Source organism: Colias philodice, chromosome 21, assembly GCF_061535455.1.
Source record: "Colias philodice isolate Cphi_HAF_F1 chromosome 21, ilColPhil1 Martin Lab GWU primary, whole genome shotgun sequence".
In the NCBI taxonomy this organism is placed as follows: domain Eukaryota; kingdom Metazoa; phylum Arthropoda; class Insecta; order Lepidoptera; family Pieridae; genus Colias; species Colias philodice.
In genome coordinates this window covers 2,339,635-2,353,860 of record NC_143106.1, presented here as the reverse complement: position 1 = coordinate 2,353,860, position 14,226 = coordinate 2,339,635, and the positions used below count along the sequence as shown (strand labels likewise).

At 32.6% G+C, this 14,226-nt stretch overlaps 1 protein-coding gene across 2 annotated transcripts; it reads right to left on the bottom strand.

The window, feature by feature from the left end:
- Window positions 1-2,424: 2,424 nt before the first annotated feature.
- Window positions 2,425-13,689, bottom strand: su(w[a]) (suppressor of white-apricot). Of its 2 annotated transcripts, none has more exons than XM_089709131.1 (14): window positions 13,429-13,689; window positions 12,654-12,823; window positions 11,959-12,119; window positions 11,309-11,525; window positions 10,833-10,897; window positions 10,230-10,443; window positions 9,682-9,849; window positions 9,104-9,367; window positions 7,962-8,828; window positions 7,212-7,342; window positions 6,313-6,403; window positions 5,329-5,377; window positions 4,236-4,268; window positions 2,425-3,950 (listed from the first exon to the last, which is right to left on the bottom strand). In XM_089709131.1, exons 1-14 carry the CDS (start codon window positions 13,614-13,616, stop codon window positions 3,662-3,664), a joined length of 2,907 nt encoding a protein of 968 aa, XP_089565257.1. In that variant the 5' UTR covers window positions 13,617-13,689; the 3' UTR covers window positions 2,425-3,661. The 2 variants fall into 2 exon arrangements, with proteins under 2 accessions (XP_089565257.1, XP_089565258.1); XM_089709132.1 differs by having other exon boundaries at window positions 13,234-13,571.
- Between the last annotated feature and the right edge of the window lie 537 nt (window positions 13,690-14,226).

The window sequence follows — 14,226 nt, the reverse complement described above, 5'->3', positions numbered from 1 at the left end:
GAAAAGATATAACTAAGTAGATAAATAAGTACCTACCTTTCTCGCGTTGTATGTTCATAATTTTATATATAAAATAGATTTGAAAATATCAGAAATTAATTATTCATCATCATATTCTTATCATATTATACATTAATAAAAATAAACCAACATAATAATTATTAATCTAACTGCACTGCAGGTAGGTATGAACCTAGGTACTATTTCTAATTTATGAGGTTAGTAGCTATTGAACATTCAATCTATTTAGAAATATTCATATTTTAAATAAGTTCTAATATGAAGTATACCGAATAACTATGTTCTAGTAAATCGAAATCGAAGAAGGGACAAAGTCGTATCCCATCGCTAGTTAGTAGGTACGTATATCATCTAAACGTGTGTCAAGATAATTTCTTTGCCAGTTATCTAAGTTAAAGGTTGGATAAATTGCAACAAACAACGCAACAGATAAATGAATATTAGAGGATAAAGTATAAAGACACCGCAAATATTTGCGGATTATTGGATTTACGTATCGGATCATTCTAACGTCTGATATATTGTATCAAGATTACCCGTTACGAAATAATAAGAAGTTCAATAGATGGAAAGTCATGTGGTTGGCACCACCCATGAGCGATAATTTGATAATCTGTAGTTGGAATTTTTTATCTGAGCCTAAACAGAGCATTCGTGTTTCAAAAGTGGGCGTGTCTATATTGAGTTCTTCCTAGAAATTGAAATTCATGTAATATTTTAGGACACATGTACCTACTAATAGTATATGTATGTACCTACTATAGTTACCGGTACATATTTGGTAGGTAACCACCACAGACTAATAATAATATACTACGTGTAACCACTTATTTCAATGAAAATCCGTTACTTTCGAAAACTTTTAACATTGCCATTCGGATTGATAGAAAATATAAAAGGATACGTTGAAAATATAATAATTATAAATTATAGCCTTTAACTGGGTGTGGATGTCTTAAAAGTTAAGGAGCAGTATCAAAAACGATTTATGTATAACGCGAATCATGTAAAAAGAACGCTGGATGAAAGTGATGGGGTGTGTTTTGGCATGTATCGAGTTTAGCACGAAAGTTATTTGCTGCTTATTTTATTGTTGAAGTAGGCTCTCGAGTCGTGGCTTCGCAACTACATATTTGTTATTCTTATACCACCTCATAACACCAAATAGACCAATAAATCGCCAATGCGCAGCTTAACCGTCAGCGTTCTTTTTACATGACCCGACCTATAATGCAAATACAATTTTGGCGGTTTGTGTGCAAAAATTATCAAACATTTGGTAGTTATTTAATTTAAAAGAAATAGGAATAATGCCAATATTGACGCAATTCAATTGTAAATGTATTGTGAAATATCGTATCTACAAATCTCACAAACTTGAGCTTTATCGATGGTATCTAGAAAGATCGAAGTTACAAACTTTGTAACCGTTCGCTGATATTCGTAAGCATTTTATGTGTCATTTTATCTTACGACAGGTGAAAAAAATCCAAATCCTCAAGATTATTCGACAGGAAAATTTTAGATTCTATATTTTCCCGAGTGATGTTGAAAATTATTGTTTTCATATGTAATGTTATCCTATTAAATTTTTCAAATATATTGAATGCTTCAAAAATTGTTACTTTCTAAATTTCAAAAAGAAAAAAAAAAACTTGATAATGACTGCATTTTCGCCTTATACAGGGTGTCCCACTGTTGGTATACTAAGCTCAAAGGAGGTTATAGTTTTGCATACGCTGAGTACGTAAAAAATAATTAAAAAATTCCAGACGCATTTTTTTTTCAAATAGATGAATTCTTAAAACTCTATGTGTACACCCATAACAAGCGAGCCGCCCAACTTTGCCACCAGCACATGAGCTATCGTTTAAGATTATGTTTTCATAGATAAAATGCTCATATTAGAGAAGCGGTATATGCCGGCTACGCGAAGCTAGAGAAGAAAACATGGATTTTCAGGAAAAATTTAGCAAAAAATTTTGGACGTAATTTTTTTTTAAAGTATTTTTTACGTGATCAGTGTATGCAAAACTATAACCTCCTTTGAGCTTAGTATACCAAAAGTGGGACACCCTGTAGAATATCATACTTAGATTTTTCTTTTCATATTCAAAACTCTCATCCTGTGCGGCAACTTGATGGAAGAAGTAACTATTTACTATTTGGCAATCTGTGGAATAAAAAATACAAACAGAATATTGGTCCATGATTTTATATACATACATATTGTGTAGATTGTATTTAAGTTACAAGTTTTTTATTGAATATCAAATTGTATAAGAATACAGTTCTTTCGAATGGTTCAAAATTTGCATTTCAACTCATGTAATTAAAATACACTTTCAATAATTAAATTTAACCTTTTCGACATTTTAACATGTTTAAATAAAACAACAAACAATAAATTAAAATAATCTTTATTACTATCTACATTACGAAACATGATTAAGGCGCTTCATATAATCTACTCTACAACATACATACATATTTCTTGGTCGTAAGTAATATAACGTTTGTTACCTATCTGAAATTCTTAATTTCAATTTTTTGTGTTTATTCTTAATCTTTCCATAGTTCATTATTAACTTAGTGGTGAAAGTTTCTATAAAATACAATCGCCAATATATTTATTGAAAACTTTTAAATCTTATAAATTTATAACAAAATTTATATTATTTAATTACTTTAACACATAATTTGAGATATTTTTTATTTCTATTATTCATTAGCACTTATTTATGCTGTTACAGATAGATTAAAGAAACATACACTATTTAACGTTTTAAAAATAACAGTCATGACTTTGTTATCAAAAATATTAAACATTGGAGCAAATATGTGTTTAATTGATGCAATATAGAATGGTGTTTTAGGTACCAATTAATCATAACAAAATTATTTTAAAATCCATTCAGGTACCTACTAAATATTACTTTTAAACGTTGTCATGTACGTATGTTAATTTTATTATTATAAATATATATTGGAACAAGGAACAACTAAAAATTGCATATCGAAAGTCCCCTTTCTGCTAATATGTTGTTAGTGTCGAATAACACGTTATACGACACTAACCTAGCTATCTAGTTTTTAATTATGTATTTCGTTGTTCTGTAATATTTTTTACTTGAAAAAAGATAAAATTCGAATACAATAAAAAGTGTTTATATCCAAGAAGTTCAATTATTATTGTCCATAACATTTTTTTTTGGAAAAAACTACAGAATGTTCACAATTTATATTCACAGACTATACAATGGAACAAATTATATAGTCTATGAATAAACCAAACAGTTTATCGTAAATGTTTCTTATAATCTAGGCACTATGGTCTATATTATATCGATTTCTATTATTTTTGTTATACTTCCTTAGCTAACCGGCTTGTTAACAATCAAGTTGCGCTAGAGTGTTCTTAACAATGTGAATAAGTAATCTCAATCAATCCAAATATTTTGACATTGTAATCCTGCTTTTCTTTACCAAAAACCCTTACAGATCATAAAACGATTATTTTGCATATAAAATATAACCAAAAAGTTTGTTAAAAACATTTATGAAAGTAAAAAACAACCAAAAACCAAGTTTATACACAAATAAAACATATGAAAATTATACAAAAGCGCCATATATACAATTATTGACTAAGTGACGTCACGGAATCCTCCTCACTGTCGCTAGACCACTCTCCCTCACTATACTCTCTCTTCTCTTTTCTCCCATCTCTTTCTTCTTCTTTAACTTCTCTTATTGGACTCACTTTCTCTATGAGCAATTCCTTTGTAGGTGATGCGTTTCTTAACTCTTTTAATGTGTTTGTGAGATCAATATTAATCGGATGATCTTCCTCCGACTCTGTTTCGTGCTTTCGCTTTTTCTTGCTCTTTGAGTGTTTCTTTTCTTTCTTACGTCGCCTTTTCTTTGTTCTGGAAGTTAAATTGGTTATTTAATAAATATTATGTAAATTTATTGCTATTAAAAAGTTGATTTTAAAAATATAAACGCGATATTACTAGCAGCTAATTTTGACAACTTTGAAATTTGAATACAATATTTAAAAGTGCTATAAATTGTGCAAACGTTTTAAGAAGTAATTCATGCTTCTTATATGCCCAAACATTAACAGACTGTGTAGTTACAAATTGTTGTTTCACATACAATGATAAGTAAGAGTGCGATAAGCTTTGATATAAATATTTATATACACATACCCATCATAATCCGAGTCTTCGTCATCTGATGATCTGCAATTAAATTATTTTATTAAAACAATGTATTATACCTATAACTGTTCTTCTATAGTTATAAAAAAGTATCCATGCGATTTCAAAATGATTGTGTTTTATGAAATTATTTCACGTTAGAAAACACAATTTTAATTGTCTATTTGTCTTGACGACGCGGTTGGCGCAGTGGTCAAGTAACTGCCTACTGAGCCGACGGTTCCGGGTTCGATCCCCGGTCAGGGCAAATATTTGAGTAATGAACTCAATTATTAGTTCTTGGGTCTGGGTGTTATTATCTATATATATATATATATGTATTTATTAAATATTATATTTATCGTCGCCTAGTACCCACAACACAAGCCTTAATTGAGCTTACTGTGGGACTAGGTCGATTTGTGTAATAATGTCCTATAATATTTATTTATTTATTTGTCCTGGTTAATCCCTAGATTGGATGAAGTGATTTTAATAACTGGGAACGAATCATCGAAATTATGATTAAAACAGAACCTGATACCGAATACAATTTATCGACTATAACGCAATAGAATTCGCGAGCACTTTCAGTAAATAAATGAAAAGCTAATAAAAGTGTGTGTATGTTTGCTTGAATGCGCTAATCTCAAGAACCGGGTCCGATTTGAAAAATTACTTAACTGTTGGATAGTCCATTTATCGAGGTAGTCTATACATATATCATCACGCTAAGACCATTGGTAAAACCGCGAGGCACAGCTAGTAAATAATAATATACAATCGTTTGTCACTTGGAGCAGAGGCTTTCATTTAAGCCTTTTTTGATAATGTGTATGATTTAATGAAATTATAAACTTAACTTACAATACCTTACTCTTACTCTGTAATAAGTGTACTGTGTGTATGTTTATATTCTAACTAGCGCTCCGCCCCGGCTTCGCCCGTGGTACCTACATGTTTAAACTATCCTATCTCTCAAGTTCGATCCGAACTGCACATGGTGTGGTTTAGGAGTCCATTGAGGACAAACATTGTGACACGAGATTTATATATATATCAAGATAATGCCAAGAACAAAATATATGTATGGTTTACTCACTTGTTCCTTTTCCTTCGCCTCCTATGTCGATCCGTATCATCGTCGTAATCTGCGAGATAATACAATCTTTATTGAAGCTATATAGCTATAAATGTCAATCTACAGAATAAACAAAACAAAAATAATATGAGTAATAATAAATGTAATGTGTTAAATAATAGCAAAGACAATACTAGCTTTCCGCCTGCGGCTTCGCCCACGTTTTCAAAGAAAAACCCGCATAGTTCCCGTTCCCGTGGGATTTCCGGGATAAAACCTATCCTATGTGTTAATCCAAGGTACTCTCTATATGTGTGCTTAATTTCATTATAATCGGTTCAGTAGTATATGCGTGAAAGAGTAACAAACACATACACACACATCCTCACAAACTTTCACATTATAATATTAGTAGGATGTACTTTTACTATAGAATAGAAGTTTATTACAGCTGATCGTAATTATGTGTATGAAAGACTGAGGAATCTCCTATGATTTTTCACTTCATATAGGAATATTATGCATGTGTGCAGCTTAAGCTAGAAATTAACTAGGTAGTAACGGCAGCAATTATACAGTATGTCCCACTGTTGGTATACTAAGCTCAAAGGTTATAGTTTTGCATACGCTGAGTTCGTAAAAAAATACTTATAAAATTCCAGACGCATTTTTTTTTCAAATAGATAAATTCGTACAACCATAACAAGCAACCCGCCAAGCTTTCCCACCAGCACGTGAGCAATCGTTTAAGATTATGTTTTCATAGACAAAATTCTCATATTAGCGAAGCGGTATATGCCGGCTGCGCGAAGCTAACGAAGAAAACATGGATTTTCAGGAAAAATTTAGCAAACAATTTTTGAAGTAATTTTGTTATTTAAGTATTTTTTTCGTTATCAGTGTATGCCAAACTACAAGTTCCTCCGCGCTTAATATACCAATAGTGGGACACCCTGTATAAGTAAGTTAGTATTGACAATTTCTCTCTATATCTGTTTATCTCACCATATCTGTCCCGTCTCCTTCGCTTTTCTCGTCTGCGTCTTTTCTCTTCTTCATCTGCTTTTTTCTTTCTAAGTGACTCTAACGTATCAACCTAAAACCAAAACATTACATACTATTGATAAATTTACAGACTGAATCGCGCAAGCGAAATATTTTCGCTACAGAGCATAAATACAAGTTTCCGACATCATTCATAGACCCTGATGAACGGCCGGACAGTCGAGTAGACTGGTCAAAAATCCCGCTATTTTTGATGCAGAAATTCCACCTTCCTTCCTCCACAATACACTATATTTAATCTTAAAAATATGTATTATATTTATAGAACCATGAATTAAATCACAATACTGTATAAGCTACTAGACTATAATGCATAATTTTTAATACATACCAAAAATAGAATAATCAAATTAATTTTATAATGTAATCTAGAAATTCACGTCAAATAATATCAGGGCCCACCTTAACTTTAATACAATAATTTTGGCCATCTTTTAATGATACACTAGCTCTTAATCGCAGATGTACAATAGACACTTAGAAGAATTTCCGAAATCAGGCCAGCTCCCGTTCACGCGTGATGCCGGTGACCAAGGAAAAAAGAATTCATTTTTACCATTGAAGTATTATTATAGAGAGGACACCACGAACAGAATCTGTGTAACAAGCGCGGCGGTGCGGAGCGGCTAGTGAGTCATACACTTTGTAGATATTCTGCCTCTTATTACTTATCAATTAAAACCAATGTACCAAAAAAAAAATTGGTATGAGACGATTGACTCTAACTCGTGTTAGAAATAGTTTAGTAGCGATGCCCTCTCTAGTACGTAGTACATGGTAACTCAATGATTTTTACATGAAGAGATATTATATAAATAAATAAAAATAAGACGGCATACCATAGCACTAGCCAGCGAAGTGTGCGGCAGTGCTGCAGCGGCGGGATCAACGCCAACCTTCTTGAGGAACTCGGCCGCTCGTCTCCGTCTCTCTTGTTGTTTGCTACGATCCGTCTCTGAGTCCGCATCTCCTGGGAAACATTGTTATAAACACAAATATTATAAACTAGCTTTCCGCCCGCGGCTTCGCCGCATTTTTAAAGAAAAACCCGCATAGTTCCAGTTCCAGATCAGTGAAAAAGTAACATACATACACATCCGTCCTCACAAATTCGCATTTATAATATTAGTAGGAAGGTATTTTATTTATTTGCGATAACGATTAACGATTAACAACTATATTTTATACTATGTAGTGATATTCTCATGCAAATCGATCTATATAATATCGAACATACTATTACATCCTGTATCCAAAATACAAAACAAGTGTATTGGTTTTAACCCATTGAGCCCCGAACGGCCCGATCGGTCCACGACACAATAGATTTTCTATTGTGTCTGTGATTCCGGGGCCTGAGTTATTAATATATTCAAAATATTAGTTTTCAATATGTCAACACAATATTATTACATACTATGCTATGGTACGAGTTAACATGAGCTCTTAAACAGAGAAAAGTACTTGTGTTTTTTTATATTCTTATAGAATAAATCCTTCCACAAGATTTTTAAATATCTATGATAAAAAATAAACAAAATTAATTTATACAAATTACTATGAATCTAATAAAATACAATGTGACTCACCTTTACTATCGGATTGATCTCCCGTCAAATCGATCATTTCATCTGAGTTATCTTCTAAATTAATAATTTCATCTTCAATCTTCTCTTTACTCATTTTCCTTCTCTTCCTATGTCTTTCACTATCCTTTTTACACTCCTTTTCACCATCCCTGTCTCGCTTGTGCTTTTCGCTATCTTTGTCTCTCATTTGCCAATCTCTGTCACCATCTCTTTCCCTCTTAGCTTCCACATCTATATCTCTATCCCTTTCTCTCTTCGACTCATATTTCTCCCGACGCTCCCTTTCATAATCACGTCTTGCTTCTCGTTCCAAATTTCTATCTCTGTCTTTTTTCTTTATCCGTTCTTCAGTTTTCCTAGACTCTCTGCTTTCCGATTTCGACCTGTGCTTTTTCTTTTCCCGCCTTTTCTCTCGATATTCTTCATCAGGTTTTATTTCTTTTTGGTTCAATTCCGGTTCCGGGGTTTTCTCTTTGGTATCTTGCTGTTCTTTTGGTGTTATTATAGGTGGTGGTGGAACTTCTGGTATAACATCAATTTTGGGGACTTCTTTCACTGGCAGTGGTAGAGGTTGAGGCTTGTATATTATAGGTTCCGCTACTTTTACAACATTTGGCTCAATTACTTTAACTTGTGGCAAGTTATTTTGAGAACTCTCTATTTTGTATATAACCGGAGCAATATTATTCATTAGGGTAACTGGGGGTATATTTGTAGGTGGTGTATTGGATTCTTTTGTTTCTGTATCGTTTTGGTTTTGAGCGTCTTTTATGTCGTCATCTTCGGAACTCGATTCGTAAGGTAGAGCCGGTTTGGGAAGTATGGGATCTGGTTCTTTATGTTTCTTTATTGAAAATGATACAGGCGCTGATGAAGATATAATTATTTGTTAATATTACATCAAATAGTGAAAAAGTTATTCAAAATCGGTTTAAAGTTGTGGAAAGTAAAATACAATTTCTTCTATCTCTTCTTCTATCGAACTAATTAAATAATACGTTTTGTATCAGTTGTGAATTAATAAATATAACACTATTGTTCACAAGTTTTTTTTTTAATTGAACTCTATAAAAATATAAGTACTTTACATATTCTTTGGTGATAAAATATTTACTAAAAAAATTAATAAACGAATTACCAACCTTTTTTCTTCTTCACTTTCTCCTTCCCATTAACGTTTATACCCCTCTTTTCTTGCATTAGCTTCTTATAAAACGGATGGTATATATTATCTGGGTCCAGGAAAGTGAATCGCGGATCATTTTTGGCGCGCACAATTTCAGCGAACTCGTCGCCATTTCGTGCTACATATGCCGCCATCTTGTCGATCACGACTTTGACGTCTTCCGGCGGAGTTATTATGATTGGCTTGTCTTTGCCATCTGATGATGAGCTGTCTTCATAATCTGGGAATCAATTTAATTTCGGATTCAGAAACTATTTTAGATGCAATAACAGTTAATATAAATAATTAACAATGCACAAACAGTCGAATTGTAGAAATTGGCGTAATTATCACATAGAAGCTATTTTTAAATACAACATTATGCAAAATGAACGAATGAATTAAGATGTACATTCTTTCGAATATTACCAACTAATAAGGTATGAAAATTATCGTCAAAAAGTGTTAAAAATTTATCGTTAACATTATGATTCAACTCAAAAACTTTGCTCAAATCCTATTTGCACATAACAAAAAAAAATACCACATAAGTACCTGATTCCTCACTATCACTATCCGAATTATAGTTCTTCATCAGACTGAGGCCTGTGGATTTAGTCGGAGGTATTGTTGGCTGTACAGGAATTACTGGTGTTTGCACTTGTGTTTGTGCCAAGTACTGTTGGTAGTATGCTGCATATTGCTGGTACGCTTGTGCCACCGCTGGAATATTGTATGGGAAATTAGTTTTTAGGGCGTGAGCTTTATAGTTGGTTTTGGTGTGCAAAATCGTTAAGAAAGAAGGCTAGGAGTAAGTGAAAAACGTCCCAAATCAATACTAATCTTTAATAAAGCTGAAGAGTTTGTTTGTGTGAACGCGCTAATCTCATGAATTACTGGTCCAATTTGAAAAATTCTTTCAGTTTTAGATAGCCCATTCATCGAGGCAGGCTATAGGCTATATATCATCACGATAAGACCAACAGGAGCGGAGCAATGCGGGTGTAACCGCGGAGCATAGCTAGTTTATTATATTGATTTAAATTTGTCATCTAATGCAATAATTCTGAACACAACAACTAACACAATAACCAAGTTTTTACCTTTATCTGTTTGATTGTACATAACCGGAGCCCTACTGATCTCGGCATTGCTCCGTGGGGGCAAAGGCTCCGTGCCCGGCGGGGCCACCTCCCCGGGCGCTAGTTCGGGCGCGTAAGTCTCGTCTATTGTCGCTTCGCCCCGCATCTTCGATATTAGCATTGTGTAGTCACAGTCGGCTGAGGGTTTGTAGTGTATACTGGGTATGGAGGGCGCCTGTAATAATTTTTAATTAGATAAATAGTAATTATTACGTAAACTTTTTTATCTCACTTCCATTTTATAATTATCACATAGCTGTGCCCCGCGCGATGCGGTTCTAACCGTGATGATATAATCCTATAGCTTTTCTCTATAAGTAGACAATCTAACAGTGAAATGACTATCTAACATTCCCATATTATTCCTGTTATCTTCGCATTCAAGCAAATAAAAAAACAAAAGCTCTTCAATTTATAATATTTTAGTACTTATAGATAAATGTCTGAGTATTTTTATGATCATATTTACATATTTTTTTGAATTTGTGATATAAAAATTGATAAATTTTGTATAGGCTGCAAATAAAGAGCCATGTCAACTGAATAAATATACTTATTACTTACAGATTCAATAATAGTTGATGCTAGACTTGGATGTAGGTATTCATCAGTACTTTCCGCAGGTTTCTCTGTAAAATAAAACAATTATTCATTATAAGTATGCAAATTTAATTATGATGAATGAAGATGAAAATGAAGTAGAATATTGTATAACATTAATTTTGACCTAAATGGCAATGTAAATTATAAGTATTTGTTAATAGTTAGAAGTACTTATATGAATTATGGAAGTTTTTTTTTTTAATTTTAAATATAATTTTTCTATCCTTGGGCTTCGCCCGTGGTACATGTTTATGTTCTCACTCAATAAGAACCATCCTTGTACTTCAAAGAATATTATAAAAAAAAAATTACGAAATGTTCTCACAGATGAACGTTTGTAAGAACACTTAGCAACACATTTTGCGATTCATTTTTATTATTATTACAAATAAACAGCATTGAACACAATAAAAAAGGTACTAAAAACATATTTTTACCTTCTACAACCTCCTGTTTTTTCTCTGGCCATTTTCCTGCCTTTACCAGCCCTATCAGAGCTGTATAGTATGTATTTAATGTAGAATCTTTATTAAGAAACTTGAACTGTGGGTTGTCACCCTGCTTTGCTTTAATTAGAATCTCCATTTGAACTCCTTGTGATGCTATAAAGTTCGCCGTTTTCTCAATTATGGCATTTTGTTTTTCTGTTTCAGGCTAGAAATAAAAACAAGATTTATATTAGTCCTTGATAATATGAGCATTAATCTAATAACAGTAATGTTTAAATCTATACTAATATAATAAAGCTGAAGAGTTTGTTTGTTTGTTTGAACGTGCTAATCTCGGGAACTACTAGTCCGATTTGAAAAATTCTTTCGGTGTTAGATGGCCCCATTCATCTCGCTAAGACGAACAGTAGCGGAGCACTGCGAGTAAAACCGCGGAGCACAGCTAGTGATTAATATTATGATGTATTTAATAATATGACATAAACCTCTCTCAATCTTCTAATCACACAAAAAAATTGTTATACAGATAGATATTACTTATAGCTCATTTACCTTGTAAAAAATCTCTCTTGCAAAGAGGACTTACTATATTTAAATTATATGAATTAAATTTTCAAAGTTAACACTTATTTACTCACAAAAACTATATCAACAGGCAACAGAGCTTTCAATCCTTCCGATGGTAGGAAAGGCTCCTCAACTTCAACGACAGGCGTCTCTTTGGGTGTTTCTTGCTGTGTGTCATAGTTGAAACCAACCTGACCGTAGCCAGCTGCGTGGAGACGTTTCAACTCTTCCTCTGAAAAAAATTATTAACATTCAATATAAGGTTCTAAGTTTTGCTTTAGTGGTAGAAGTTTGGTTCTTTCCTTTAATAAATAATATGAAGCATTACTTTACTTTAAAATATATGCTGAAAATATCTAAAGCAAGTTTTATTAGAGAAAAATTATGAATAGTTTACATGATAAAATGACATGAAATATTGATGAGTATAATTTTAAACATTATATATTGAATCACGCTATTTTACTTGTATTAAAATTGTATAATTGATGTTTTGTCCTCTACAGTCAGTGTTATTTCACCTGAACCTCTAGCTTGGAAACTATTTCTCGTAATTTACAGTTCAAAGCATTTTCACTATATACGCTCCTGTGGGTCTTAGCGTGATGATATATACCCTTTAGCCTTCCTTGATAAATGGGCTATCTATCACCGAAAGAATTTTTCAAATCAGACCAGTAGTTCCTGAGATTAGCGCATTCAAACAAACAAACATACTCTTCAGCTTTATAATATTAGTATAGATAATAAAGATTTAAAATATTACCCTTGTACATCTCCTCTTCATCTTCATTAGTATGCAGCGCTCGGTATCGCTCATTGTCACACAGCTGTTCCACATCCCTTTCTGCCTTGGTGAGTTCCACACGCCAGTCAAAGCCCCCCGGAGGGGCCTCCAGGGGCGTAAGGTCATGTAGGGCTCCTCTTGCGTCATACCTGTTAATATAACATGTTTTAATACCATGGATATCTATTTGTTGCCGAACACACCTTTATCAAAAGTTAATTATACCCTGGACTGGTTTTATAACTTTTAAGCATAAGCGTTGTGTATGAGAAATACAATTGATATTTCAACATCAACATACAGTATTGGAGGTTGTATAGATTCATTTCAAGTTTTTATACACATATCAAGGACATATTTTGTTCAATATTTCTTTTATAGCACATGGTATTCAGTATAAATTTCATAAATCAACTGGATACTTGAGTAATCAAGAAACCACAAATTTTAAATCCATTAAAAACTAATTTATAATTCTAACAAGGTTATTATTACACACCACTTATTTGTAACTTTGTGTAGAATACATACGCAATCAACCCTCGCAGGTTATACATACCACCAAGGGATGTCACCATAACTAATGCGATGCCAGCTACGAAGACAGCTACCCTCATCTTCAAGACGCTGCCACTTTTAATCTTTTCTGCGAAATACTTAGGGCCTTCCAAAAATTTAATTTTCTGATAAGTAATAACAGTTTATAACTTTTTAGCGCACAATTAGCAGTCTTATAGAAAAAAACGTATCGAACCTGTCGATTTTCAAAGTTTCATCCCCCATCCATGGTATGAGGTGTTTTCCTTGATCAATGTGCAGGGCTTTCTCATCGTCCCTGAACAATTTGCACGAGTAGCCAAACACGAATAATTCTTCTTTCTTCTCTTTGAATTCACTTTTCCGAAGAATACCAGTTTCACTTCCAGTCCATTTTATAGACATTTTACAAAACTTTTCTATAAACACATTTCACAAACAAAATGACACTTCACAATTCACATGATTCACATTCACGATTCGCGTTTAGATAATTTGACATAGAAATTAGAAATGCTGAAAATAATGGCTGCTGTCATGGCTGATAACCACCACAGAGCAAGTAATACCTATAGTATGTGATAACCACAGAGTAAGTAGTATACTACGTAAATAAGATATTTTAAATTAATTGCATACTAATATGTCCACTGCAATGATTATATTTCATCGAAATATAATAATAGATGGTTAACTGGTAAAAGTAATATTTTTTCTTGCAATTGCAATTTTTTTTTCATCTTGTGTAAATAAATTTCAAAGTGGTAGATTTATAAATTTTGATAAAATACATATTATAGCCTGCTGATTATAAAATTGACCAGCATTTTATTTAGGAGCATTAATAAAAATTAAAACCATTTTAATAATTTATACCAATAATAAAAATAATAAATTTAACTGTGCACAAAAATAGCAAACATGCCACAAAGAACACCGTTATTGTGTACAAAAAAATAAACAGTGGCAACTGGATATAATGCAAACAAATTAAGGTGGTGGTTTAATTCGACCG